This window comes from Psammomys obesus, unplaced genomic scaffold (genome assembly GCF_907164565.1).
Source record: "Psammomys obesus unplaced genomic scaffold, mPsaObe1.curated_primary_1811, whole genome shotgun sequence".
NCBI classification, from domain to species: Eukaryota; Metazoa; Chordata; class Mammalia; order Rodentia; family Muridae; genus Psammomys; species Psammomys obesus.
This window is the reverse complement of record NW_026591086.1, coordinates 40,322,078-40,348,027: the sequence shown is the minus strand read 5'-3', so window position 1 is coordinate 40,348,027 and position 25,950 is coordinate 40,322,078. Positions and strand designations below refer to the sequence as shown.

Sequence of the window (25,950 nt, the reverse complement as noted above, 5' to 3'; positions counted from 1 at the left end):
GTCCTGGAGGGTCACCAAAAACATTGGCAGTAGCCTAAGAATGTTTTGGGGGTCTTTGGGTCACTTGTCAATAACTCCAAAAGAAATAACCCATTCCTGACTCTGGGCTTCATAGGACTATGCTGAATAGTGTGTTATCTGAAATTTTACTCATGAAATGTGACAACAGTAGCCTATAGTAAAATATAATAAATAGAATTATATGCAAATATATCAGAAATAAAAGAGGCAGCAGGTGGCTGGAGAAGCTTTGCTGCATAAGTGATAGTTAAATCCCAAATTTTATCCATTTTGAAAGGCATATCTTTCAAACAGTTTGGGAAATCTTTCAAAAAGTGTTTTATATGGTCATTGAGGTTTACATTTAACTTTCTCCCTTTAAAAACGGAGGAAATTATACTTTGAGCATGAAAAACTCAGTTGAACATAGTAGTCAGAACCTGTAGAACAAGTACTAGTTTCTAAATATAGATGTATTTTAAATGAATTTTTGAATAGTTTTAAAATGTATTTCTTGGCTTGCTTTAACTTTGGTAATTCCGTGGAATATTTTCCTGCAGTGCAACCAAATAGCCTGAATAAAAGACATATTTTTTAGAAACTGTTAAATTACTTATTGTATGATTTCTTTGTGCTTTTAACTCCTGAGATAGTTGCTTTCACAATGTCACCATGAAAATGATCGTATTGCTTTGATATCATGCATAAAATTTCAGATAACACACTAGAAGTTCCCACATACTGTCTTCTCCTGAAACTAAGTACAGCAACTCCACTTCACCCTGCTTTGTTTATTCTCAGTCCCCACTAGCTTCCTGGTAGTTACAGGAAGCCAAGCTTGTTTGGTGTCTTTTCCCCCCAGATCCACAATGATGATGGTGTGTGGTTGAGACTGAATGATGAGACAATTAAGAAGTATGTCCCTAACATGAATGGTTACACGGAAGCCTGGTGTCTCTCCTTTAATCAACATCTTGGCAAGAGCCTTCTGGTCCCTGTTGACGTAAGTGAAAGATGGTTTTTTTATGAGCATCATAGTTACCCTCGGTCCTCATAATAGATCTTTCTTTGATTAAGGCTTTTCAGTTCTGAGGTAATCCATACCTATCACTTTTACTTCAAAAGTGCTTGAATGCTTAAGGGCTTTAGTGTAATGAAAGTGGAATTTGGCAGGGGTAAGGCTTTTAATGCTTATTCTGATCCTTCACCAACAGTAAGTAATAAATTAAAACTAAACCTACTGAATTCCTGTCAGAGGTAAAAGAGTAAAATTATTATACTTCATTTTCTTATTCATTCACTCTACTATTTAGAATGAATTTCAACCCAGTATTTGAGAAAGTAGAATTACTATGCATTCAAGAACAGGTATAAATGTTGTTTGTTATTCTGACAGTTATTTCTGTGTTATGTGTACCTCAGGAGCCTTTATGTTTTGATTTACTTTACCATTGTGTTAATATAAGATGTGATGTTTAGACTTGTACCTAATGATACTAACTCTTAGAGTGAAAGTATATTAAATGCAGTTCTTTGATATTGCAGTAGAGTGGTTAAGTCATTGTTGACTATAGTGCTGTGTCATTAAATAGATGATAAACTACAAAATAGGAGTGTTTTCCCAACTAAGTGTTCCTATGACATTACTAATAAATAGCATTGGCATGAAGTACTTGGGAACTGATGAGTAGTTGTCAGTGAGATTGAAAGCAGATAGGTGCTATGTAAAATATGTTTCCCTCTTTTTTTTTTTTTTAAGTTGCACATTGTTAGAGTGGGCTTTCTTCTTTCTCCCACTACAACTATTCATTGAATTTAGTTTCCTTTATTTACCTTCAACCAATAACTCACGTGGGGTGTGTGTGTGAGAGAGAGAGAGAGAGAGAGAGAGAGAGAGAGAGAGAGAGACAGAGAGAGATTTCAAGTTTAAGTTCATTAGTGGTAAGGACTAAATAATGATTATTTCTCCTGTCTGTTGCTTCTACAATGTTTTAAGTACTACACTTTACTCATAGTAGTCCTTTACTATTGATATCGAATTTGACTGCTTTTGTCTGGTATAATCATTTTGCTTAAAATATTTTCTCACACATATGTGCTTCTTACCTTGCTTGTTTCATGTCATTCTTATTGTGACACTGTCTTGTTAAATGTATTGTTCTCATTTTTCCAAGATTTTAAGTATTAGTGGAACTAGTACTAGAGCCCTACTTGGTGTTATTCCAAGGTGTATATTTTTATGTTTAATTTGCCTTGGTAAAATGAAGCGGTAAGTGTAAGTATAGTTACAGAATAATAAATAATTGCATAATTAATGAAGTTGCTTTGTGATAAGCTGTGGAATGGCTTGATTTAGGAGGTATCTAAGAGGGATGTGAAGAAAAAGGAACACATTAAAGTAGTGTAATTCAAAGTCATTTAGCTATTATAAAATCATTATTCCTTGGGATAAACTGCCAATTTAAATAAGTATGAATATTTGCAACAGTAGTGACTAAATTTTCATTTACTCTGAAGGCAAATAAGTCAATTAAAGTATTTAAAATGAAGTTTGATGAAGTGATAGTTCAACCAGTAAAGTGTCTTGCCCTATGGGAGGTACTGAGTTCAATCTCCAGAACTCACATAAAATTCAGGGCAAGCTGCTAAATACTTGTTATCCCAACTCTGGGTTGGCAGAGACAGGATGCTGCTTCAAGGGAGGCAGCTAGCGGTCCTGAATATGAAGCCTGAGGTTATACACATAAACACGTTGACAAAACACACATATAACCCTAAAAAATAATTAATAAGTGATTCCTATACTTTGAAAATTATAAAGCAGTGGCTCTCACCCTTCCTAATGCTGAGACCCTTTAATACAGTTCCTCATGTTGTGGTGACCCCCAATCATAAACTTACTTTGTGGCTACATTATAACTGTAATTTTGCTGCCATTGTGAATTGTGATGTAAAGCAATACTGTATAGGATACCTGATATGTGGCCCACAAAGGAGCTGCAACCCAAAGGTTGGCAACCACTACCAAAACGTTAGCGACAACAAGATTTTATACGGTTTAGAAGACAGGAGTAACAAGAGGTGCATGTCACATACAGAGCTATCACATGGCATTGGAGAGGTTTGCCTTCCTAGAAGGAAAGGCTTAAATTTTGAAAATGAACCAGGCAGTGGTGGCACACACGAGTCCCAGTACTCGGCAGTCAGGCAGGCAGATATCTGAATTCGAGGCCATCCTGGTCTTCAGAACGAATTCCAGGGCAGCCAGGACTATACCAAGAGAAACGCTACTTCAAAAACTACAAAAACAAAAAACCACAAGTTGATTCGATGAGTTTATTTTTATAATTGGAGATTTTCATGACTTATAACTTCTGTATCCAGTTCTTCATGTACTTTGTCAAAATGTCAAATACACATTGCAAGAAATATTGAGTAGAAAAGAGAACTTACATCAAGAAAAGCTAGTGCCTATATTCTGAATTCTTCCAGAGCTAACGAGGGTGTCTAATATGTACATCCACTTAGAGATTACCCCCTATCCGGGCTAGTTGTTGCTCACCTAAAGAAAGTACACTGATATTTAAAAATTTAGGGTACTAAAGAGTTGGAGTAGATTTAAGGGAAAATTTGCTATCCTGTGATGCCTTTGTAGCATCACCAATTGGTACTTAGCAATTTCTTGCATTTTATAGACATTCTTTTGAAATGCTTAATAAGGTCTGGCAGCACAGGTTTGACATACTTCAGATTTCCTTGTTTTAGTCTGTGAATGGGTTTGTGTTTATGTATATAGGTAGTCTTTTTTTAATATTAATATTAGTAATAATAAGTAATTATTTAGTACAGCATGAATAAATATGCTGTCCCTAGATTATTATAATCTGCCTCTTCATTTTATTCTTTAATGATTAATTTTCTTAATGACAATGAGAACACAAAGCAGTTAAAATAATATGGTAATATTTTATATATGTACAATACTGATTTTCTTATTCTTTTTCTGCTTTAAAATTAGCAGCCCTCAGCTTTGTGCTTTTCTAGCAGATATTTTTGCACAAGCATTTGATATATTTCATAATGTATTTTCACTGTACTAATTATTAATTTATGTAACGTGTTCTGTGCCCTGACTATTATCTTAGAATTGTTCTCTATTGCTGGTTAATTTAGTTATGTTTCTAATATGCAATTAATATTCTAATTCTCCAGAAAAAAATACTGTCTTTAAAATAGGATTTCAGAATGAACTAACTTAAATTATTGTGTATGTGCCTCTTTGTTATGCCATATTAACCTTTGAAGTTATATGGTATGTAAGCTTAATTCATTTTTTGTAACAGTCAAAAATGAGACTTTAGATAAGTTACTATTTTGATAAATAATCAGACAATTAGATAAAATATTTCTAATCTGATTTAGAAAGTTTAGAAATAAAACTGATTTCTATTTGGTAAATGTCTTAATAGTTAATAAATAATTTAAATTTACAGTAAATTTTTTAGTCTGAGAATTTTCCACAACTATAGGAACTAAAGCAAAATGTATAAAATTAGAACTTAAATAATATAATTAGAATAAACAAAATTTATTTCAGTGGAATCTGTTGCTACAGCTATTAGCTACATCATTTTTAATATCATTTCATTGTTACTGACTCAGCAAACACTTAAGTTTGCACAGTGATTTAAAGAAAGATATAAGCTTGAAGAATTACTACATCGCTCTTTAATGCTAAATCAATTTACATTATTTTTAATAATTGCTTTTCATTTCTTTAGCATCAAAGTAATATTTAATAAATGTGAAAATAATTTTAAAATATTGATATTGTTTTATGTCAAAATGTTTGCAACACAATTCTCAGGGAGAACAGCCATTGAACAAACACTCCAAAGATTATTGTATGCATTGAACTAGCAATATGGAGATCATTTCCTTCAGAGCAGCATTTTGGAATGCTTTGTAAAGGTTTTACTTTTCCTAGATAAAGAGGATCTACTGGCCATGTATTCTGAAATTAAGGGGATAATGGCTTTGTTTTCAGTTTTGTTTCAAATGTATTTGTGGGCACATGATTAGAAACTTGTTATTACATGCCTTATATCCTATAATTAATATTTATAAGTATATTTGTAATTAGTATAAGTATCCACCCACACATACTTTAAAGAAATAAAGTAATAGAAAGTAGCAAATATCACATATGGTATGTACTCACTTATAAGTGGATATTAGACATGTAATATAGAATAAACATACTAAAATCCGTACACCTAAAGAAGCTAAGCAAGAGGGAGGACCCTGAGTAAGATGCTAAATCCTCATTCAGAAAGGCAAACAGGATAGACATCAGAAGAGGTATAAAACGGAGAATAGGACAGGAGCCTACCACAGAAGGCTTTTAGAGAAAAGACTCTACCCAGCAGGGTACTGAAGCAGATGCTGAGACTCATAAACAAACTTTGGGCAGAGTGCAGGGAATCTTATGAAAGAAGGGGAAGATAGAAAGACCTGGAGGGAACAGGAGCTCCACAAGGAGAGCAATAGAACCAAATCTGGGTAAAGGGGTCTTTTCTGAGACTGATACTCCAACCAAGGACCATTCATGGATATAACCTAGAACCCCTGCATAGATGTAGCCCATGGCAGCTCAGTATCCAAGTGGATACCCTAGTAAGAGGAACAGGGAGCTGTCTCTGACATAAACTCAATGGCAGGGTCTTTGTTCATCTCCCCCTGATGAGGGAGCACCCTTACAGCCACAGAGCCACAGAGGAAGGAAGACAATGCTTCCAGTCCTGATGAAACCTGATAGGCTAGGGTCAGATGGAAGGGGAGGAGGACCTCCCCTATCAGTGGACGTGGAGAAGGGCATGTGAGGAGAAGAGGAGGGAGGGTGAGTTTGGGAGGGGACAAGGGAAGGGGCTACAGTGGGGATACAAAGTGAATAAATTGTAATAAATTTTTAAAAATTTAAATGTAAAACAAAAAAGATCCACCCACACATACTTTAAGGAAATAAAGAACTAGAAAGTAGCAAATATCTTCTCATTGTCTAAAATTTCATAAGTGATCAGGTATTTTAATGTTTATTTCATCTTAAAGGCTTCAGTGATATATACTTCAATTAACATTTGAATGTCCTCTTTTGAACAACTTGTTAACATAGTCTTTAAATAAGCAATACTTTTGTTGGATTGCTGCATACTAAGTATTTTTGAATTTTAAGTAAAATTAAGAATAGATTGATTATGCGATGTGTATGTGTAAAACATGTAATACATAAATAAATTGTCATTAGAGTGTTTGTGAAAAAATAGGGCAATGTTCTCATTAATTAAGTGTTCTTTAACAAAATACTTTTTGGAATTTAACATAGAAATCCTGAGTGCTTATGATTTCCTTAACTTTGAGATAAACCAGTTACTTTTCTTTTGATAAAAGATTTACACGTGTTTCTTTATGCTTTTCTTGAAAAAAAAGGTTTTTTGCTATTATTTTTTAGAAACATTTCCTATGGTCTTTCTTCGTTTCTCTTTTCTTGTTTCTTTTTTTTTTCTTTTTTTTTTTTTTTTCATTTATAGAAGGTAGGAAATATTTTAATGACCTATTTTTCATTTGGGTTGTTTTTTTTTTATTTTATTATGAAAAGGGACCGTTTACATACATGCCATTTTTATTTGTAAGAGTTGCATTGTCTATATAATCGCTATTGTTGACATATTTATAAAACGACAGATTGTTTTCTGTCATAAAACACATCTGGATTGTACTAGAACAAATAATGTTCTCATTTAAAGGATTCAAGGTTTTCTTCCTGCACTGACTCCAAGTCTTACAGCGAAGTCTGCTGTAAGTAAATGGCATGACACACTATATCTATGGAGAGCTTTTGACAAAACCTTGTTTTTCACAACTTTGATGTGTGGTTTACTCAGGTGGCTTCAGTTTCACTTTAGCAAAATAATATTTCCTATTGGTGCTGGAGTTCAGAAAATGTTACTGTGAACGCATCTTCTCAGATGATACTCTGTTCCCGTTCCTTGTTGATATTTTCTTTCTTAAACTTTGTCGCTCAGAATATCTTTAATGCTAGCCAAGGAGTCAGGGATTTGGACGTATTTTCATGGACTACCAAAGCTTTTTTCCCCCAGGTGAGTTAACTATAAGAAACAATCATGCATTGTCCAGGTATTTCATCATGTGCAACAGCTTTTACATTGTGTCTTTCAAGCTTTGCTTAGAATTAGTAAACTGGAATTTACCAGGGGGAAAAATCTGTGCAGAGGTTTTGCATTTGAGGGTTTTGGTTTTTTTCCTCTCATTTTCCTCAAATGTGTTACCACTTTAAATGAAGTGAACATTTCCATGGCTTCACAGTTACAGTGGTTTTCTGATAAGCTTCTCCAACAGTTTGCTCCAAGTTACTTTATTCAGAATGAACTTATATAGGTGGTGGTGGTATGGCCTCATAACTCTTCTATTTGTGCCCAGCGTACTCTTCTGAAGTGACCTTTCAAATATTTGTTTTATATGAGAAGCTGGGAATTGAATGGGAAATATGTGTATATGTATATATGATTGAAATTCACCAATTTTATATTCTGTTCTCATTTCTATATTGAAAAGAATTACATCCTAAGATTGCTTAAGAATGACAGGCACAGTCATGATTTTATGTGCATCAATTATTTTTAAACAGTCTAATACAAAAGAACTTTTATTTTACATAGCTTTATTAATGTTTAGATAAACTATCAACTGTCTTCCTAAGGCTTTCATATATTACCTTTGGTGAATAGGTTATAATTATTATTAGTTTTGCTATGACTTACTCTCCATTGTTACCCCCTTGAAATTACGATTACTGTTAAATCTAATAAATGATGCAAGCACTGAAGTTATTTTCAGCTTCAGGTTGTGCATTTTGCTGATATTTTTAAAGTCAACGTGCAACTTTAAAAAGGACGTAAATAGCCCTAAAAGTTTCCTCCTCTATGACCTAATGTATTTAGTGAACTTTACCATTGAGAAATAGGAATTTTTAAATGTTCATTCAAAAATCTTGTGATTATGCTAACACTGTTCAAAGTTTATATCTTATTAAATTTTAAATGTATTTTTATGTTCTATTTATATTTATAGAAATGTACATATAGATGTTTACAAATATATATGCATGGTAATATGAATACTTATTTTTACATTCAGTTTACTTACAAACCTAGTATTTTTTTCAAGTCACTAAAGGTTTTATTTCTAATAAGTTGTCAATATGTAAAGAATATTGGTATACAAAGTATAATTATAGTAAGTTTAAATAAATTATTGCTATAGTATATATTTGTTAAGTAAAAGATGGTCTTTTATTGCCATCATGTGATTTGAAAAGTATCGTGTAAGGAGCCTAGATTATAGCTGCATAGCTCTAATCCCGTCACTTAGAAGACTAAGTAAGGAGGGTTTATTAAGTGTTTTCTAGACAGGATGACACAGCAAGACTTGGTCTTAAAACAACAACTAAAAAGCTAATAATCAATTCTTATTATACTATCGAGGTTCAAACCCATTCTTGAATCTACATATCTTTGCCCCAATATTTATTTTTAATAACTGTTGTTTGAGTATATATGTATCTGCTAATATGAAGATACTTATAGAAATATGCTATAAAGTTTATCATTTGTAATGATAGTGTTGTCATTATTTACATAACTTTATTCTTATTTTTTTCTAATTTTATGGATGCTTCCCTCTGGTTATTTTTTACTCTATGTGAACACACAATTCATAGAGTTCCTACTTCTATATGTAAAAGTAGTTTTAATTGTTTTTGAAGAAATGATAATTGTAGGCTGGAGCTGTAATTCAGTATGTATATAAATCATTCAAGAGCTTGAGTTCAATTCTCAACACCACAAAGAGCAATAATAAGGCCAACGAAGAACCCCTAATGTGAAACAGAGCAAATACAGACATTGCTGTATCTCCCTGTTGTATCCTCTAACAGGAAATACAGAGCAGGATAGCAGGATCTTTGCATTTAAAAATAATGCCCTTCAACATATAAATTGAAATAGTTTGTTTAAAATGTGTCTTTAGTACTAATCTCTCCTCTCTACTAAATATTTGCTTTTTTTTTTTTTTTTTCTGCCACTAGCGTTGATATGTCATGTGGTAGTGCTGGCCTAGCAAATCTAGGAAGATGTTTTCATTTGTGCTGTGCTTTGCTAAAATGTTGTAAGCATTATTTCATATACTATGGTACTGTGTTTCTCAAATTTGAAGGTACGACAGACAGAAATTTATATAATTTTCTGTTCTTGCTGGGTTTTTTCCTCCTCAAATTTATTTTGAATACCAATGTTAAAAATTGAATGGTTTCTTAGCAGTGGCATTAGCTATTACTTTAATTATATAGTCTTAGTTGGAAATATTGTAGACTTGTTCCAAAAACTCTTATGGGATTATGAAAGTAGTAACCGACTGTATTTTGTTCATTTTTCATCTCAAATTTTCAGGAACCTAAAAATAATACTGATGACTTTTTCAAAGACGTAAACTCCTGCTGCCCACAGGAAGCAACAATGCAAGAACAAGATAATCCGTTCTTGAGAGGCGGGCCAGGCATGTACAAGGTAGTGAAGACGGGACCTTCAGGTCACAACATCAGAAGCTGCCCTAACCTTAGAGGTATCCCAATTGGAATGTTAGTTCTGGGAAACAAAGTCAAAGCAGTGGGAGAGGTATGGATTCTTGTAGCTTCATGACTTTTATGATACTCATTTTTAATCTAATATAATCAAATATCACTTTCTTCCAGATTGTCATTTCCATCTCGGGTTCTTAAATGTTTATGTTGTTGACTTTTACTTGTATTGGAAACACTAACATAATTTTCTGTGCTTTTAAAAATTATTCTCATAATTATCTCGTGAAAACAATATTTGCATCGTTTATATTAACAGATAAGTTGTATTGTATATCTAAATGCTCTGTATTTGGATATATGTTTTCATTATTCTAACTATATTATGGGTTGTCAGCACTTAAAACATTTTCTATGAATCGGTATGGAGATATGACCCGCCAAAAGTTTTCACTTGTTTGTTCCCATTCACAGGTCTCACTGAAGTCCTGAGCAAATAAAATTATTCTTTAGACCACTGTGGCATTTGCCTCCACAGATAAGCTTGAAGATGTAGTGTGTCATGCTATTTCTCAGGGTCAGGGTCATTTCACTGTAGGCACCAATAACCTAGCAAAAATGAATATGCTTTGTTTAGGGCACTGTAAGTCTAAAAAATGAGCTTTGAGTTTGGGGCATTTGAAATTATTGAGATGACCTTTTTTTTTTTTCTTTTTTTTTTAATTTGATTTTTTTTCTTATCAGTTACATTTTATTAATTCTGTATCCCAGCTGTGTCCCGCTCCCTCATTCCCTCCCAGTCCCTCCCTCCCTCCCTTATCGCCACCTTTTTTTGTTTTAAAGATACTATTTTAATTAAAGGCTTAAATAAACAGTACTTTACAGATGTTTTAATTCTGTCTTACCTCAGGCTGTGGTCTTAATTTCAGAAACTAATTACACAGTAGAAATTTGTTGGAATCATTACATTATTCCTAAACACTTAAGCTTTTTATTGGCTTTCAGTCTGGATGCCCTGAAAGAATTAAGCCAATCAATCATGCTTTCTGTTATGTACCAGGTAACCAATTCTGAAGGTACGTGGGTGCAGCTGGATAAGAACAGCATGGTAGAATTCTGTGAGAGTGATGAAGGAGAGGCATGGTCCTTAGCTAGAGACAGAGGCGGAAACCAGTACCTACGGCATGAAGATGGCAAGTTGGCTTAAATTTGTGATTTATATTGATTAAACTTTAACATACAAGCGTTTTATGTTTATTGCACTATCTTTTCCTTTAAAGAGGTTTTTTTTTAATGTTTTTAATTGATTAAAAGGAAATCTAAAGGTTTAAACATCTTACAGCTAACAAAACTGACTTGTAAAATATTAAATGAATGTCCATAAAGGAGAAAATTACAAGACTACTGATATAAAGATATAATTACCTATCTTTGTTGAAGTATAAGAAAAACTTGCTTTTGTTTCACTAACATGAATTTGGATGCCTGAATCTTCAGTGCATGTCTGGGCCTGAATTTTCAATCCTACCATGAACTGGAAGTTCAGTTTTCAAGCCAGTTACAGTATTATGTGAGGAAACCTCATGTAGCTGAATGTTCTCTCAAGAAAAAAAAAAAAAAAAAAAAATGTTGACCAAATGCATAACATCTTTGGTGCAGGGGCCCTATTTTGTTGTTAGCGTTTATTTTTCAACATTGATTCACTACAATTTCCATTTTGTCCCCTTCTGTTTATGCGGATGGTGAAAAAACTTTTTTTTCATTTTTCAATGTCTTTCAAACCAAGATGCAGTCTCTTGTGGGCAGGTATAGGATAATTCTGATGCTTACTAGCTAGCATATTACAAATGTATGTAAATGCAAGCTAATTTATAAACATCATAGTTAGGCTATCAATGTAAGTAGAATTTTTGAAGACCTTTTCTACTTGCGTATATGTATATATATAAACTTTATCCGTAATTTAGTGTCCAGTTATTTTTAAAATGCCCTTGTGCAAATTGTTTGCAATAAGATTTACTTACCCAGAAATAAATCAATAATATGCCATGCCATAATAAGAGAGGCCACATAAGAGCATAGATATAGTTTGTGAATTCCCCCCTTTATTTAATTAACAAAAGCAACAATTTGTCATATGCCCTGAAATGTTAAGCTAGTCTGACTGAGAGCTAGACTTAGCTCAGATCTGTCGAGTCACTTAAAATCAAACCATTACAAACTCTTCTTAGAACTTTCTCTGATACATGACTAGGGACTAACATGTGAAAGTAACTTTATAGCTGTGACTTCTATTGTAGAACAAGTTCTCCTGGATCAGAATTCTCAAACTCCTCCTCCAAGCCCTTTCTCAGTACAAGCTTTTAATAAAGGGGCAAGCTGCAGTGCCCAAGGATTTGACTATGGCCTTGGAAATAATAAAGGTAGGCATCTGAATGCGAGTCTTTTCCTTGTCAAGATTTAAGCAAGGTTTTGTTGCTTTTTATTCATTTTTTCCTTCCCATATTTGTCATTAAATTAAAATTTATTCATACCAAGATTCAAAATGTTTAAAAGGGGTTCTTTTTCACAAAAATTGTTTTATGTCAATTTTAGCTTAATGTTACTGGGGTTCTTGCTTCTACTTTAAAGGCATTCAATCTGAACTTGTATTCTAAGACCTAAATGCTTGTTAACAACTTGTTAACATGATCTGTTACTAGGAGAACAATTTAAATGAACAAGCAAGAATTTTCTTAAACATCCCATTAAGAATTTCTCTTAGTAACATTATACGTGGGCTTTATGAGTTACATGTGATTTTAAAACTCTAATATCACTGTTAGTTAAATTACAGTTATAGGAAATAGTGCATTTGAACATGGTATGCATAATGAACTAGGAAGCTGTAAAAATAAAGACTAAACTTTTTGAATATTAAAATGTGTACAGATGCTCAACATCATGGGGAGTCTAACAGTTCTTCTGGGATAATTTGCTCCTGAAATTTATTCAGAATTGCCTTTATGGGTAAATTCAGATACGTTCTTTCTAATATACCTAATCTTGAATCCTTGAATATGTGCAATATTGTGGAAAGGTAGCAGACCACTGAGGATCTACGCGGAAGCAGTTTTTTTAGTTTTAAGGTTCATTTAAGCCAGGTATATTACCTTAGTCCAGTAATCTCAGCACCACAGAGAGGGAAAGAGAAGGCCAGCCTAGGCTCTATACTTAATTTGAGGTCAAGCTAGGTTACATACATATCAAGACCCTATCTGAGGGGGGGAAAAAAAGCACAGCTTTTTTTTAAATTGTGTTAGGATTCATTTCTAGGAACACATACAATGTGAATTTACCTGATTTGTAGTTATTAAAAAACTAATAATGAAAAACGCAAAATTGTATTGATGTATATAAGAAATAATTAGTTTAATGTAAAGCCACTTTTATAATTAGCTTCATTAATGTTCACAGCTTCCTTTCCTCTTTCAGTTTAGTCACTCTCACAGGCAGCGGTTTTACCTGTTTGCACACTTCTATTCACTCTGACTTCTGTTAACTTACGCTGTCTTCATACTTAGAAAGAACGTGCTAGGTGGTGATTCCTTTATGCTTTTTCTGTAGTATTGTCAACCCTTTAATGAGAACTTCAGTGTTTACTACTGCCACTGACTCTATGTAATAATCTGTCCTAAAGCTATGTTTTATTTAAATGTGTGCCCTTACCCTGAGACTGTTGCTGTCATTCTACTGACTGCTGTCACTTTAAGTCAGGTCTTTAAAATAGAAATCAATGAAACACTGTAAAAACAAACTCTCTTTTTAAGAAATACAGGTGTGGCTGTAAGCATTTATGAAATGGAAATCAAGTGTTCTGTAAATATTATTTAAAAGTAGCATGCATTTTGGACTACTTATATTTATATTTAAAAGTATTAAGGTTAAATTTGATAAAATAGGTCTTAACTACTATTTAGTTTAACAAATGTTCCATTTTCTCTTCTCAACTGCACAAGAGCAAGAGATTGTTTACAAGTGTTTTGATATAGAACAGCAGTTTATACAGTTCTTCATAAACTATAAAATAATTTCTTGAACCTAATGTATTTTAAAAAAATCAGAACTTGTGTAATTTAAATGCCTAATTCCATATAAATCTTTGCCATTTGGCAGTTCAGTTGAGATTTTTCACTTATATTTAGTAATTATAGCTGGAAATGCCCTATCAATTTCTGCATCAATCTACCCGAGTATGAGGTTTTCCCTCTTCAGTATCATGAAATGCATATATGTTTATAAATACAGTTTTTCAACTAATTAAATTATTTCTGTCCTTAAGCTATTTTATTTATATCCTTCATGTTTAATTATAAGGAAAAATACCAATCAAATTAGGTAGCTCATTCTTTTTTTTTGTATTATAGGAGTGAAAATTTTTTTATATTACCTCTTTAAGCAAAAGAATTCCTGCTTTTACAAAAACAGTTTCCTTAGCAGTAATCATTTTTAAACAAAAGTATTGATTGTTAACTATGCTGTAGTTGTATTGCAGAGTTGAAAATATATTTTGTCCCCATTGAGTATACATTTTAAGAAAATGAAGTTATAAAATGCTTGTTTTCTGTGTGAAATATTCTTCAGATGAGGCTGGATGGCATTAGTTCTTAGTGAGCACTATGGAATAAACACTTTTTACCATTCTTAAGATCTTTCTCTCTCTCTCTCTCTCTCTCTCTCTCTCTCTCACTCTCTCTCTCTCTCACTCTCTCTCACTCTCACTCTCACCCAACATGTTGAATGAACTTACATACATTCCTCACAGATCCTTTATTCTGTCCTGAATAATGGGGAAAGTTATATATGAATTTTAGTTAGATTTATTTCTGTGGACTACTATATGAGACTGATGTAGTATGTCCATTGAAAAATCTCAAAACTAACCAGCGTGTAGAATCAGATCCCTGATTTGAGGACAGTGGTCATGAGCTTTCCCTTCTCTGAGTTAGCCTGGCGTTATTTACTGTTTAACTTACCTGACTGTTATGAAGCACCATTGACTTTGCCATTTTGGATGTTAATGAGTAACAAGTTGTAGTTTTGACTGTTTTGCCCACTGCAGGTGATCAACTGAGTGCCATATTGAATTCCATTCAGTCAAGGCCCAATCTCCCAGCTCCTTCCATCTTTGATCAAGCTGCAAAACCTCCCTCTTCCCTAGTCCACAGCCCATTTGTGTTCGGACAGCCCCTTTCCTTCCAGCAGCCTCAGCTTCAGAGTAAGTCTGTCAGCCTTCATCAAGATTTCTGAAGCTTTTTTTCTGACTTATCGATCAGTCTGTTACTTATGAACTCATCTGACTGGTTTTATTTAATTAGTTGTTATCCCTCCCATATTTTTTGAAGTATTTACACTATTCAGAGCTAAGATGTTCTGCAGCTAAGACATTTGCTTTTGATTAAATATTTTTAAATTAAGTGGATTTATTAAATTTGACCATTGTTCAATTCTAATTCTAGTAAATTCATACTATGAAACATGTTAAGAAAGGCATTTTTATTTCATTTTTTTTAATGCATGGCTTTGGTAAGCATTAGTTATAACGTAGTGATAACTTTCCTTGCTTTCATTGAATTTTTGTTTATTTGGTACATGCCCCAAAACAATAAGCCCATTTGACTGTAGCATTTGGGTAGAAACGGGAGGTACTTGTTCATTTCTTCTACATGAACTTGCTATCCATGAACTGTATCACAATTTGTATTTCCATTTTTTTCTTTAAGTTGTTTCCTCACCTCCTTTGTCTTTTTTTCCTCATACATGATCTTGGTCATTTGATTCTAGTTTTCCTGTCCAGGGTTTACCCATAAACATTGGTTTAGAACATAAATTGAAACAAATTACACTTAAGCCAGTGTTCATTCCTGAGCTTTTCTACATAAGTAAACTCTAAGCTACGACAATAGATTCTTTTGGCATTCAGATTCTCTTGTTCAAATAAACACATTGACTGAGATAGTTTATAGAAGCATCACTTTCTAGCTCTTTTTTTTTTTTTTTTTTTTGGTTGTTTGTTTGTTTTGATTGTTTGAGGAGATGCCTGGAATTCAACTCCAACTGTTACATTTTCCGCGATGTATAGACTCATTATATGCTTTTAGAAGCATGACCTCTGACAGTACATTCACATATAAGCCTAAATTACTATTTTACAAGACATTGGTACCTCTTGTTAGGGATAGATACTTAAGAGAATACTCAGATTCTAGATAAAGATGATATTATACATTGTTGTAGTATTATCAACCTTAAGTTAAAGAGTATACAAGAGTATGACCTTTCATGGGTTATATTATATAACAGGCATGTTAATACAGGTAAATTGCTATTACTCTCTACCTTATTAGCATATCTATTCCTGTATATCTGTTAAGACTCTCAAGGGAAAGACTAGTGTGAGATAACTGTTTTCCATCTATGATAAGCACTATTTCAGAAGAATGAAAGAAAAATGAACACCTAGTCTTGCTTACTAATTTTATGAGGTAACAGATGTTTTACAATTAGATGTGCTCTGGTTGCAGAATGTTCTAAGGGGAAAAAAACAGTACAGTCAGACCAAAAAATTCTTATTAGAGAAGTTCAGACTCATGCACACTTGATTTTAATGAGATAAATTTGCCTAATAATGACATCATATGTTGGAAGAGGGCAAGTGTGTCTTGATGATAGAGCACTTGACTTTTCTGGGTAAGGCCCTGGAGTCTCCTCATGAAGAATGACGTCAGCCAGTTTGGTTTGTCTAGCTATGCTATAGTTCTAGTGTTTCTATGCCAGTACAACTTAATGCACACTGTGCGTATTAGTGCCAGCTGTTCTTTAACTCTGCCTTACAGCAGATTTGAACTGTGGCCCAGGTAGATCTTACGACCTATTCTGAATCGTTACTTTCCTGTACACCTACAATGGCAGGCTCTTAGATCATTTTCCATTTTTTTTTTTATAATTTTACTTTCAAGTATTATGTTAGAGTAAAAGGAAAACAGATTTTTTAACTGTTGTAACTCAAGTTTTTAGTTAATTAGACAAATTTAACAGAGACAAATAAACTGCCCTCATTTTAACTTAAGTATTTCTGTTAGCATTATTTTTAGTACTTTCTGGGATTTTTGTTGTTACTGTTCCTGTTCTTCCTGAAGTATGTTTTTTTTTTTTTCACCGCCTTTAGAATTTAAAACAATCTATACATTAAATTATCATTTTTATACAGGTGTGGGTTTTAAGGATATTTGGGTCTGTACGCACACACACACGCACACAGGCACATGTGTGTGGAGGCTAGAGGTCAGCATCAGGTTCCTTTTTGCAACAAAGTCTTTCACTGTGCCCTGAGCTGACTCAAAGATTGTGCCAGGCTCTTAGACATGTCCCTGCCTCCTCAGAGCTGGGTTCAGATCTGTGCCACAGCACCAAGGTCAACATGCTGGAGATCTAGATCTCACGGTTCCACAATAGACTTTTTACCAGCTGAGACGTCTCTCTCAAGCCAACCTGATAATTTGTAAATTGGCCAAGTTATTTTATTTTATATAAAAGTTTATTTTAGATATCATGCAATTATTCTTTTCTAGATGTATTGTTATAGAAGAAAAATATAACAGATTTCCCATGTTTGTGTATACCAAAGTTCAGATTTTTCTTTACTGTTCTGCAGTTAGTAACTTCAAACTTACAGAGTTTGAAAAAAAATAATTGCTTTAGAAATACGGTTCCAGTGGCCTAAGCTGAGAAAGGTTAACTGTGAATAAAAATATTACATTCCTAAAATAATAATAATTGCTTGCTTGCTTTGTTCTTTCTTTCCTTTCTCTTTTCTCTTTCTTTCTCTTTCCCTCTTCTCTCTTTCCTTCTTTCTTTCTCTTTCTCACTTTCTCCCTCTTTCTCTTTCTTTCTTGCTCGTGTTCTTCCTCTCTCCCTTCCTTTCTCTCTTTCTGTGATCTTTCTTTCTTTCCTTCCTTTCTTTCCTTCCTTTTTTTCTTTCTTTCTACCTTCCCTTCTTTCTTCCTTCCTTCCTTTCTTCCTTCTTTCCTTTCTTCCTTTCTTTCTTCTCACTGTGTAGTCCTGGCTGGCCTGGGATCACTTTCTATTCGAGGCTAGCCTTGAACTCACAGAGATCTGCCTGCCTATGCCTTCTGAATGCTGAGATTAAAGGCATGTGTCACCACTCCCCAGCAATAATTACTTTTTTAGAAAAGGATTTATTCCATATTTTTATTCCTTTTAATTTTTTAAGTATTGTTCTTTTCCCATAAATTCAAAAAGTGTTTTAGAGATTCATGGAGAATTTATTGGCTAAATAATTCAGTCTTCACAATTACAATCAATGTTTTATCTGCTGTGTTGTAATAAGATATGCCAGAATTTACTCAGCCTCTTCCACTCTCTCCCTGCCTCTCCTACTCTGCATAAGAATGAAATAAGTTCATTCTTATGAAATAAGTACTAATGAAATACTACTTCATTAGTATTTCACATTTATTCCTACCTTGCAGCAGCAAGATGGTACTTGCCTTTCCCCATTCTCCATGTGCTATACGTTAAGAGTATACCTTTCTAAAAGATTTTGCTTGTAATGCCCATTTTGCTTAATTATTGGCTTACTTTTTTGTTGTTGTTATTGTTTTATTCCATAGGGTAGCAGGGACTCTCTATGACATAGATTCACTTGCCAGCTTTTCAGTTACGTCTTCCTAGAGGGACTGCCTTGCCAGGCCACAGGGGAAAAGAACATGCTCAGCTATGACTTGATAAGCTGGGGTGGATGGGAAGGGGAGGCTCCCTTTTGCTGAGAAATAGTGGGGGAGGAATGGGGAAGGGTGGGACTGGAGGTGAGGAGGGATGGAGCTGCAATCAGGATGTAAAGTCAGTGGATGAATGAATGAATCAGTGAATGAATGAATGAATGAATATCACTTAAAAGGGGAAATATAATAAACAGAGGTAATGGTTGAGGAGAGGGAACAAAGTAGGGGAGGAAACACAGAGAGATATGAAAGTGACCTGGGGAGAGCAGGGATGGGAGGGCAAAAGGCCTGTAGAGAAAAAAGAAACTGTGGGCAAAGGCATCTCTCTGACAAGCTTGAGACCTAAATCAGAGTAGGCTCCTGGGGGATATGAGAGGGACTCTAGCAGAGACTTATAGTAGCAGGGGCCATAGAGATGGAAGAGGACACCCTGTAATTGTTGACTTACTTTAATCCCTAGTTTATGCCATTTTCAGTTCTGAGGAACTGCAGTTTTGTACACTTGCCACAAGAGTGCGACAGATGCCATGATTCTTTGCGTTTATGTTCTCAGCAATGGCCTAGGAGCCGTACATTCATAACAAAACCTCAGCTTTTTAAAATGCTTTACTTAGTAACATATGACCATTTTCCTGTCTACTTAGTACCTGTATAGTAATTTTATAGTGAATAAAGTGATCAGGGAACTTGATACTTGGGATTCAAAACCGAGAATTTAGAGAGGTAAAGACATGTTAGTAAAAAGAAAATGTTTAATTAAGGGTAAGTTTTACGTTAAAAGTGGATTTAACACTTAAGATTGGAAATGAGGGACTAGTGAAACCCACAAGTACTTCTGCATGGAATGGATAGCATGAGTTTCCAGTGGGCGCTGGAGAAAATGAATGTTTTTCCATTATTTTTATTGTCACTGTCTCTAGTTAAGTATTTGATGTCCAAAAAAGAATTAATGTTGTAGAAATTAATTAAATGATTGGTTGTTTCACATATAGAATTGAATTTTAAATACTTATTTAAACTTCATTAAGTGTTTTTTTTTTATTAATCTTTTGTGAAGAGTATCAGTATAGCTCTAGTCATAGTTTATTTTCTTTAATCATTTAACAGTATTCTTCAGACTGAGAAACTTCCGTTATTTGTTCTGAATGATACATAGCAGTACAGCTTGGAGGACATCAAATACTAAAATGACTTTAAGAAATTTTTGTAGATGTTTGTACTTAAATCTGTGATATTTTTGTCTTACAAGTACACTACAGTCCTATTTATTGTAACTTTGGGGTGATACGGTATTCTTTGGAGTTGTCACCCTCCCCATCTCCCTAATAAGCCTGCTTCCTACAGACTGTAGCAAGCCTGCCAAGGAGGAGGCAGCATTTGCAGGCTGACAGATTGGTCCTGATCAGCAGCTGACACTTTGTAATTTGTCTCTTTGCTGTTGGTTCCTTTTAACCCTGGGGTTGAACATAGGGCCTTGAGGCTAACAGACAGGCCCTCTACAACTAAGCCATTTTCTAGTCTCTAGCTTAGCTCCTGAAGAAGAGAAAAAATATCAACACATCACCCTCCTGACATTCTCAAAAATGGCTAGAAATTGCAGCTAAGACTTAAATGCGTAAGAATATCTTTGCAGCAACTTCTGATTTTCATAAAGTTGAGCAAAAAGAAAAACATTCAAAAATGATGTGTACAGTTTTAACTTAGTTTATGGAGGTTTTTATCAGTCTCTGCCAACTTTCCGTTCATTATTGAACTCATGGTGTGAGCTTTCCTCCTGAGCCATAGGAAATGCTCTGATTTGTCTGAGCTTTGACAGCCCTTGTACTTCGCACCCCTCCTAGAAGCATATTCATTTACCTGTTGAATATGTTCTGTCATCGACTACTCATTTCTAGTTTTCATTATATATCCTTCCCGCAAGTGTCCTTGGCTTTGTACCGTGACTCCAACTCCCTGGAGGTTTTATCCATGTCTCTTGATACCTACCTTTATGTTTTCATTCTGTATCAACTTTCACACAACACAAGTGCCATATGTAGTATGTCAAGGACCAAATATATCAGGGCACAGGGGTCTTCTATGAGACTGTTTCTCCAACCAAGGACCATGTATGGATATAACCTAGAACCCCTGCTCGGATGTAGCCCATGGTAGCTCAGTATCCAAGTGGGTACCCTAGTAAGGGGAACAGGGACTATTTCTCACATGAACTCAATGGCTGGCTCTTTGACCCTACCCCAAGGGAGGAGCAGCCTTGCTAGGCCACAGAAGAGGACTTTGCAGCCAGCCCTGAAGATACCTAATAAGCTAGGATTAGATGGAAGGGGAAGAGGACATCCCCTAGCAGTGGACTTGGAAAGGGGCATGGGAGGAGATGAAAGAGGGAAGGTGGGATTGGGAGGGAATGAGGGAGGAGGCTACGGCTGGGATACAAATAACCTGTGATTAATATTAAAAAATAAAAATTATTTAAAAAAACAAGTGCCATATGAGAGAGGGATTCTTGTTTTCGTTGTATTTTCAATGCCTAGAATAATCACTGATATATATAATACTCAATATCTTTCATTGAGGTGGGTTTTTCTTAATTTGTACTTCACACAGTTTTAAAATGAGCTATAAGAATTAGTCAGAAATATCACTAATACTATTCTAGAAGTCTATATGTAGGTTACTTTATTTGTGTGTGTGTGTGAATATGTACGTTGTTTGCTTCTGTGAGCATGTATCTGTGCCAATACACATGCATAGGCAATTATAGAGGCCAGAAGTCCTCATTGGCTGTCCTCCTCTGTGGCTCTCTACCGTCTTTTGTTTAGTGGGGCCTCTGATGGACATGGAGCCCACTGTTTCCCCTAGGGCCTTGATCAGGGAGGCCCCAGGATCCTTCTGTCTCCAGCTTCTCAGTGCTAGAGTTCAGGTGACACTGCCACATCCAGGTCTTGTTTTGGTGCTGGGGATTCAGACTCCCGGCCTCCCACCTGCATAGCAAACACTTACACACTAAGCCATTTCCCAAGCACCCTAGATTGTTATTTTCAAAAATGTATTTAAATGTTTTCTCATTACCAAAGTGTATTTCTGAGCTACTGATTAGTTTTAATTGCTATGGTTGAAATGAAGTGTTGGAGCATGGTAAAAATTCAGTTTTTTTTTTTAAAGCTTATTCTGTTTTAAAGTTTCTATTATTTAATATTGCATGCATCATTTTCTGCATGAAAAATCATTAAAATGTGTAACATGTCTCAATGAGTTTTAAATGTGCTTTATTTATGTTGAGAGACTTTTTGTCGATAGTATTTAATATCTTAGATAAAGGGTCTATTTGAAAAATACTAAATACTGGGGTTAGCCTTAAGAAAAGTAGATGAATGAAAATTCCAACATGGGGCCATTCTGAGATACATACATAGGCAGTCATAACAATGATTCCATTCAGAAACCAGGAGGCAAGAGTTAAACTACAAGTAACATTTCTTTCTCTATCACCATTATTTCTCTATAGAAACCCATATTTACAGGTAAGCAAACACAGAAACTTTAAAAACTAAAAAAGAATATTAGTCTAAATAAAAATGTTCAAATTTGATCTATCAGATCTATAATCCTTAGTAATAACATATTTGAACATACTACACATAGAGTTCATCTAAATACACTAATTTGACCTTTGTTTTAAGTCTTAATTTTATATAAACCCTTTGAAAACTTTAGAATAGTTTTAAGTAAGTATATAATTGCATACCATTTGAAATGCTTTATTTTTGCTTGTGTTCTCGAAGCTTTTTTTTCCATTGAATCTGTGCCGCTTCTTTGCCAATGTTTTCCACTGTAGAATCTCCATCTCGCAACCTTGCTTCTCGTGAGCGCATTTACAAAAATTTTGGTGTAGCTGGGCCTGCCTCTGCTCTCTCATCTCTGTCTCACAAACTGAAGGGTGGGTATACATGCATCCATGGATGGGCCATTCTTAGTGAATGGAGGATGAGCCTAGAGACTTTCATTTCACCTCTGTCATTTTCATCTCATGCCATTTTTTAAATGATGGTTTATCATTTTATTTAGAATTTTTACATGTTTGAAATTGTCTATTATATTATAAATCATTCTAGTTGTTGTGCATGTTTATCATATCTGGGTTGCAGATAATCATTCTTGTTAGTTGTTTAAAGCTTTGTAAGGTCTTAAGAATATGAAAAGAATTGCCACAGAATGACATGTGCGAGACGTAAAGCACTTGGGTGAATACTGTTTCTCATGCACAAGCTTGATCTTAAACTTGGATCACTGTCTGTAGCCTACCTAATCACTCTATCATTCTAATTTTAATACAAGTATTTTGAAAATTAAGTTAAAAGCCTTTTAAAAATTTGACTGTTAAGAAGTAATACAGGCATGTGTGTATACACATTCTAACCCTCTTCTATCATGAATCTTTCTCATAGTATTTTTATAGTGACTTAATATTTTAAATTTAGAACTGTTAAATAACTAAACACATTTCCAAAATATTTAAAAATGTGCATTTGGTCCTTTAGAATACTGAAAATGCTTACTCAAATATTTTGCCATAAAGTAATCTTTAATTAAAGGTAAGGACACTTGCTGCCAAGTGTGGCAACCTGTATTCAATACCTGGAACCCACATGATGGAAAAAGAGAACCAACAAATTGTTGGTTCAAACCCATAAATTGTCCTCTGACATACACACACACACACACACACACACACACACACACACACACACACAGATGAGTAAGTGTAAAACAAAAACTTTAAGAAAAAAAGTGAACATATAAATAGTAAATATAAAGTACAATAAATAGGGTTACAAGTCAGATCCATTAGGGTATGAATCATAACATAATATGGCGTTGTTCGCATATTAGGTCATGTAACCAAATATATGCTACATATTGTGACATATCATATTATAATATAGTATTATTTGTATTATATTCTAGCGTGGTAGCATATGCCCTGATTATGATTTGTCTAAGAAAAATCATGTTGGTGATTTAATGGACAAATCCTTCCTTTTTAACATGTTCAGTAACACTTAATTTGTTTTACTATATGAACTTTTAAGCCCATTCTTCTTAAGGATTCCTTAGATTTAAAAATGTTTTGCCTACTACTTACACTTACATACTATAAATATAATTACTAATCCAAATTAAGTTTCACATGAGAAAGTATGTGTTGTCCAATAATTTTAATGAAGTATTTGTTCTATTTGATTGCTGTTGGGGAGCATCCACATAATGATTTTTAATAACGCTTAATACATGTTGCAAAATTCTTTGAAAATCAGATGAAGACCATAAATAAAAATTAGCTTACAGTTTTACTGCTCTTAACATTCTTTTAAATATATTTTTATAAACTATTTTGAAGACATATATTCTTCAAATGAATTTAGTTGTTATTTGATAAATACATCTTAGGAAGAAACCCTCTACCATTACTTGCATACTTGAATTCCAACAGATATTTAGCTATTGTCACTTTTAGATAGTAAGAAAATATCACCTCTCCTGGAGGCTTAGAAGTGAAACATAGTGTGGTTTTAACCCTATCAGTGTCTACATGTGCACATGTAGGACAAATGATGCTGCCAGTACTTGGCAGATTCTACTATTTAACCAACTGCAGTGGGTGTGTTGTCCAGCTGTCTCAACATTGTGAATCCGTGTGCTCCTGGGATAGGTGTGTTCACCAGGGAAGTCAGTCCTTTGCACACACCTGGAGCAGTCGTCGTCAGTCTTGCCCCTTCTAAGTAAGAGGGAATCCTAAAATAAGTTGGTATTTTCTATGAATTAGAAAATTATATTAAAAATTAATTTTGGAAAGACTGTATGAAATGTACTACTTATTTACCTTGTATTTACAATACAAGCTGATACCTTAGCTTGTATTGTGCAGCTCCTAAAATAAGTATGATTTAAAACTCCCACCTCTTTTGTGAAAAACAGCAACAACAACAAAAGCCCTAGCAACCCAACTGTAGCAAGCTTAAAATTAGTGGCTAGAGCTAGACTGATGTTAATTCTTCCAAATTTTTATAAATTTTATAAATGTTTATAAATTTTGCTTTGCTCTAGTATTGGGTCAGTAAGAGAAAAGAACAGCAGCTTCTTAGACCACTTGGGAACAATTTAGGAGTACTTATTTTCAGCATTACATCTGCTCGTCTTTGTTCTCCCAGTTAGCATTGCAAGTTTTGTGATTTCCTTTTATAAATGCATTCTGATCACAAAATATATTTTGATAACGCAGTAAAATGAGCACATAGGGCAAATACCAAAACAAAGGAGAGAGACCAGCTTCCATGTTTAAGAAAGAAGAAATTTCTTAATAGAGTAGAAATAGTGTTCAAAATACTTAGTTTTATTCTTTCAAAGAGCTATATTTCTTTGCCAGGGATTGGAATGTTGCAGCTGAAGTAAATCCTTGTTGCACCACTCTCCATGGGCTGTTACGTCCTCTCCTTTCTTCATTCTAAACTTAGACAACCACTGCTGTCACCTCTGCCATAATTGTTAGAGTGGATTCTCAGAGAATCGCAGTGTTTTAGAATACTTAAAAGGAAAAAAGAAAAAGTGTATATTGTTTTTTCCAACAAACTGGTTCAACAAACACTGTATTCCAAGACCTTAGCACTGTGTCACTGAAGGAGAAATGACACCAACCAGACCTATATGACTTCCCAGGAGGAGGGCAGATTCTGTAACACTTACTGCTCTAACATGTGAATAACTACAGTATGACTTCATATACATACACATCAGAACACATTTCTATATTACCTACACTAATTCACATTCCTTTTTAGGTAAGGAGAGAACAGGCTGCCTTTATTGCCAGGTAGTGAATTCAATTTCCTCTTTTCCAAAAGCATCTAATTACATCTCTCTGTTTCCATTTTTTCATAATAACTTGAACTTGGATCAGATTTCTTTCCTTCTAAAATAGTCTACACTGTAAGCAAGAATGGATGGTTCTGTTGTTTGGTTAAGGAAGAAAAGTAATGTTACAAAGCCTGACTGTATTGATTCAAAGAAAGCATAATACACGAGAAAGAGAAATTAAGGGAAGGCAGGAATGCCCAAACCAAACAGTGTCCATGTAGAATTATCTAGTGATTTGCCTTAGAAAGAGTTTTTGTTTGTTTTTCCCTGTCATTCACCAGGCATGAAGAGCCTAGTTCAGACTTGTAGTACTCATGGTGAATATTCTTCTGTTTTGTTTCATTTGGTTTGGTTTGGTTTGTTTTTTTTTAAATCTGCAAAGGCCTTCAGCTTTAAGTTCTGTCAGCTAAGCTACAGACATCTTAAGATAGAAATTGTTTTTAATAACAGAGTATCTGACTTAACGTGAAATACACATAGGATTTCCATATTTTATTTTGTCATTTTAATCAAAACATTAAACTAAGATATCTTCTGTAAGGAGCTCTTCATTAACCTAATTGTATTTACTTTTTACAACTGTATGCAGAAATTATATAAATT

The 25,950-nt window shown here is 34.2% G+C and overlaps 1 protein-coding gene across 8 annotated transcripts in view; it reads left to right on the top strand.

The window, feature by feature from the left end:
* Mycbp2 (MYC binding protein 2) overlaps positions 1-25,950 on the top strand; it is a 246,544-nt gene that overhangs the window by 167,576 nt on the left and 53,018 nt on the right. For 5 of the 8 annotated variants that reach the window (XM_055609971.1, XM_055609970.1, XM_055609968.1 and 2 more), the window contains 5 exons: positions 863-1,003; positions 9,525-9,749; positions 10,713-10,845; positions 11,953-12,075; positions 14,754-14,909. In XM_055609971.1, the coding sequence (XP_055465946.1) occupies positions 863-1,003; positions 9,525-9,749; positions 10,713-10,845; positions 11,953-12,075; positions 14,754-14,909 (778 nt within the window). The remainder of the gene's footprint in view (positions 1-862; positions 1,004-9,524; positions 9,750-10,712; positions 10,846-11,952; positions 12,076-14,753; positions 14,910-25,950) is intronic. The other 3 variants (XM_055609972.1, XM_055609975.1, XM_055609973.1) reach the window with 3 other exon arrangements.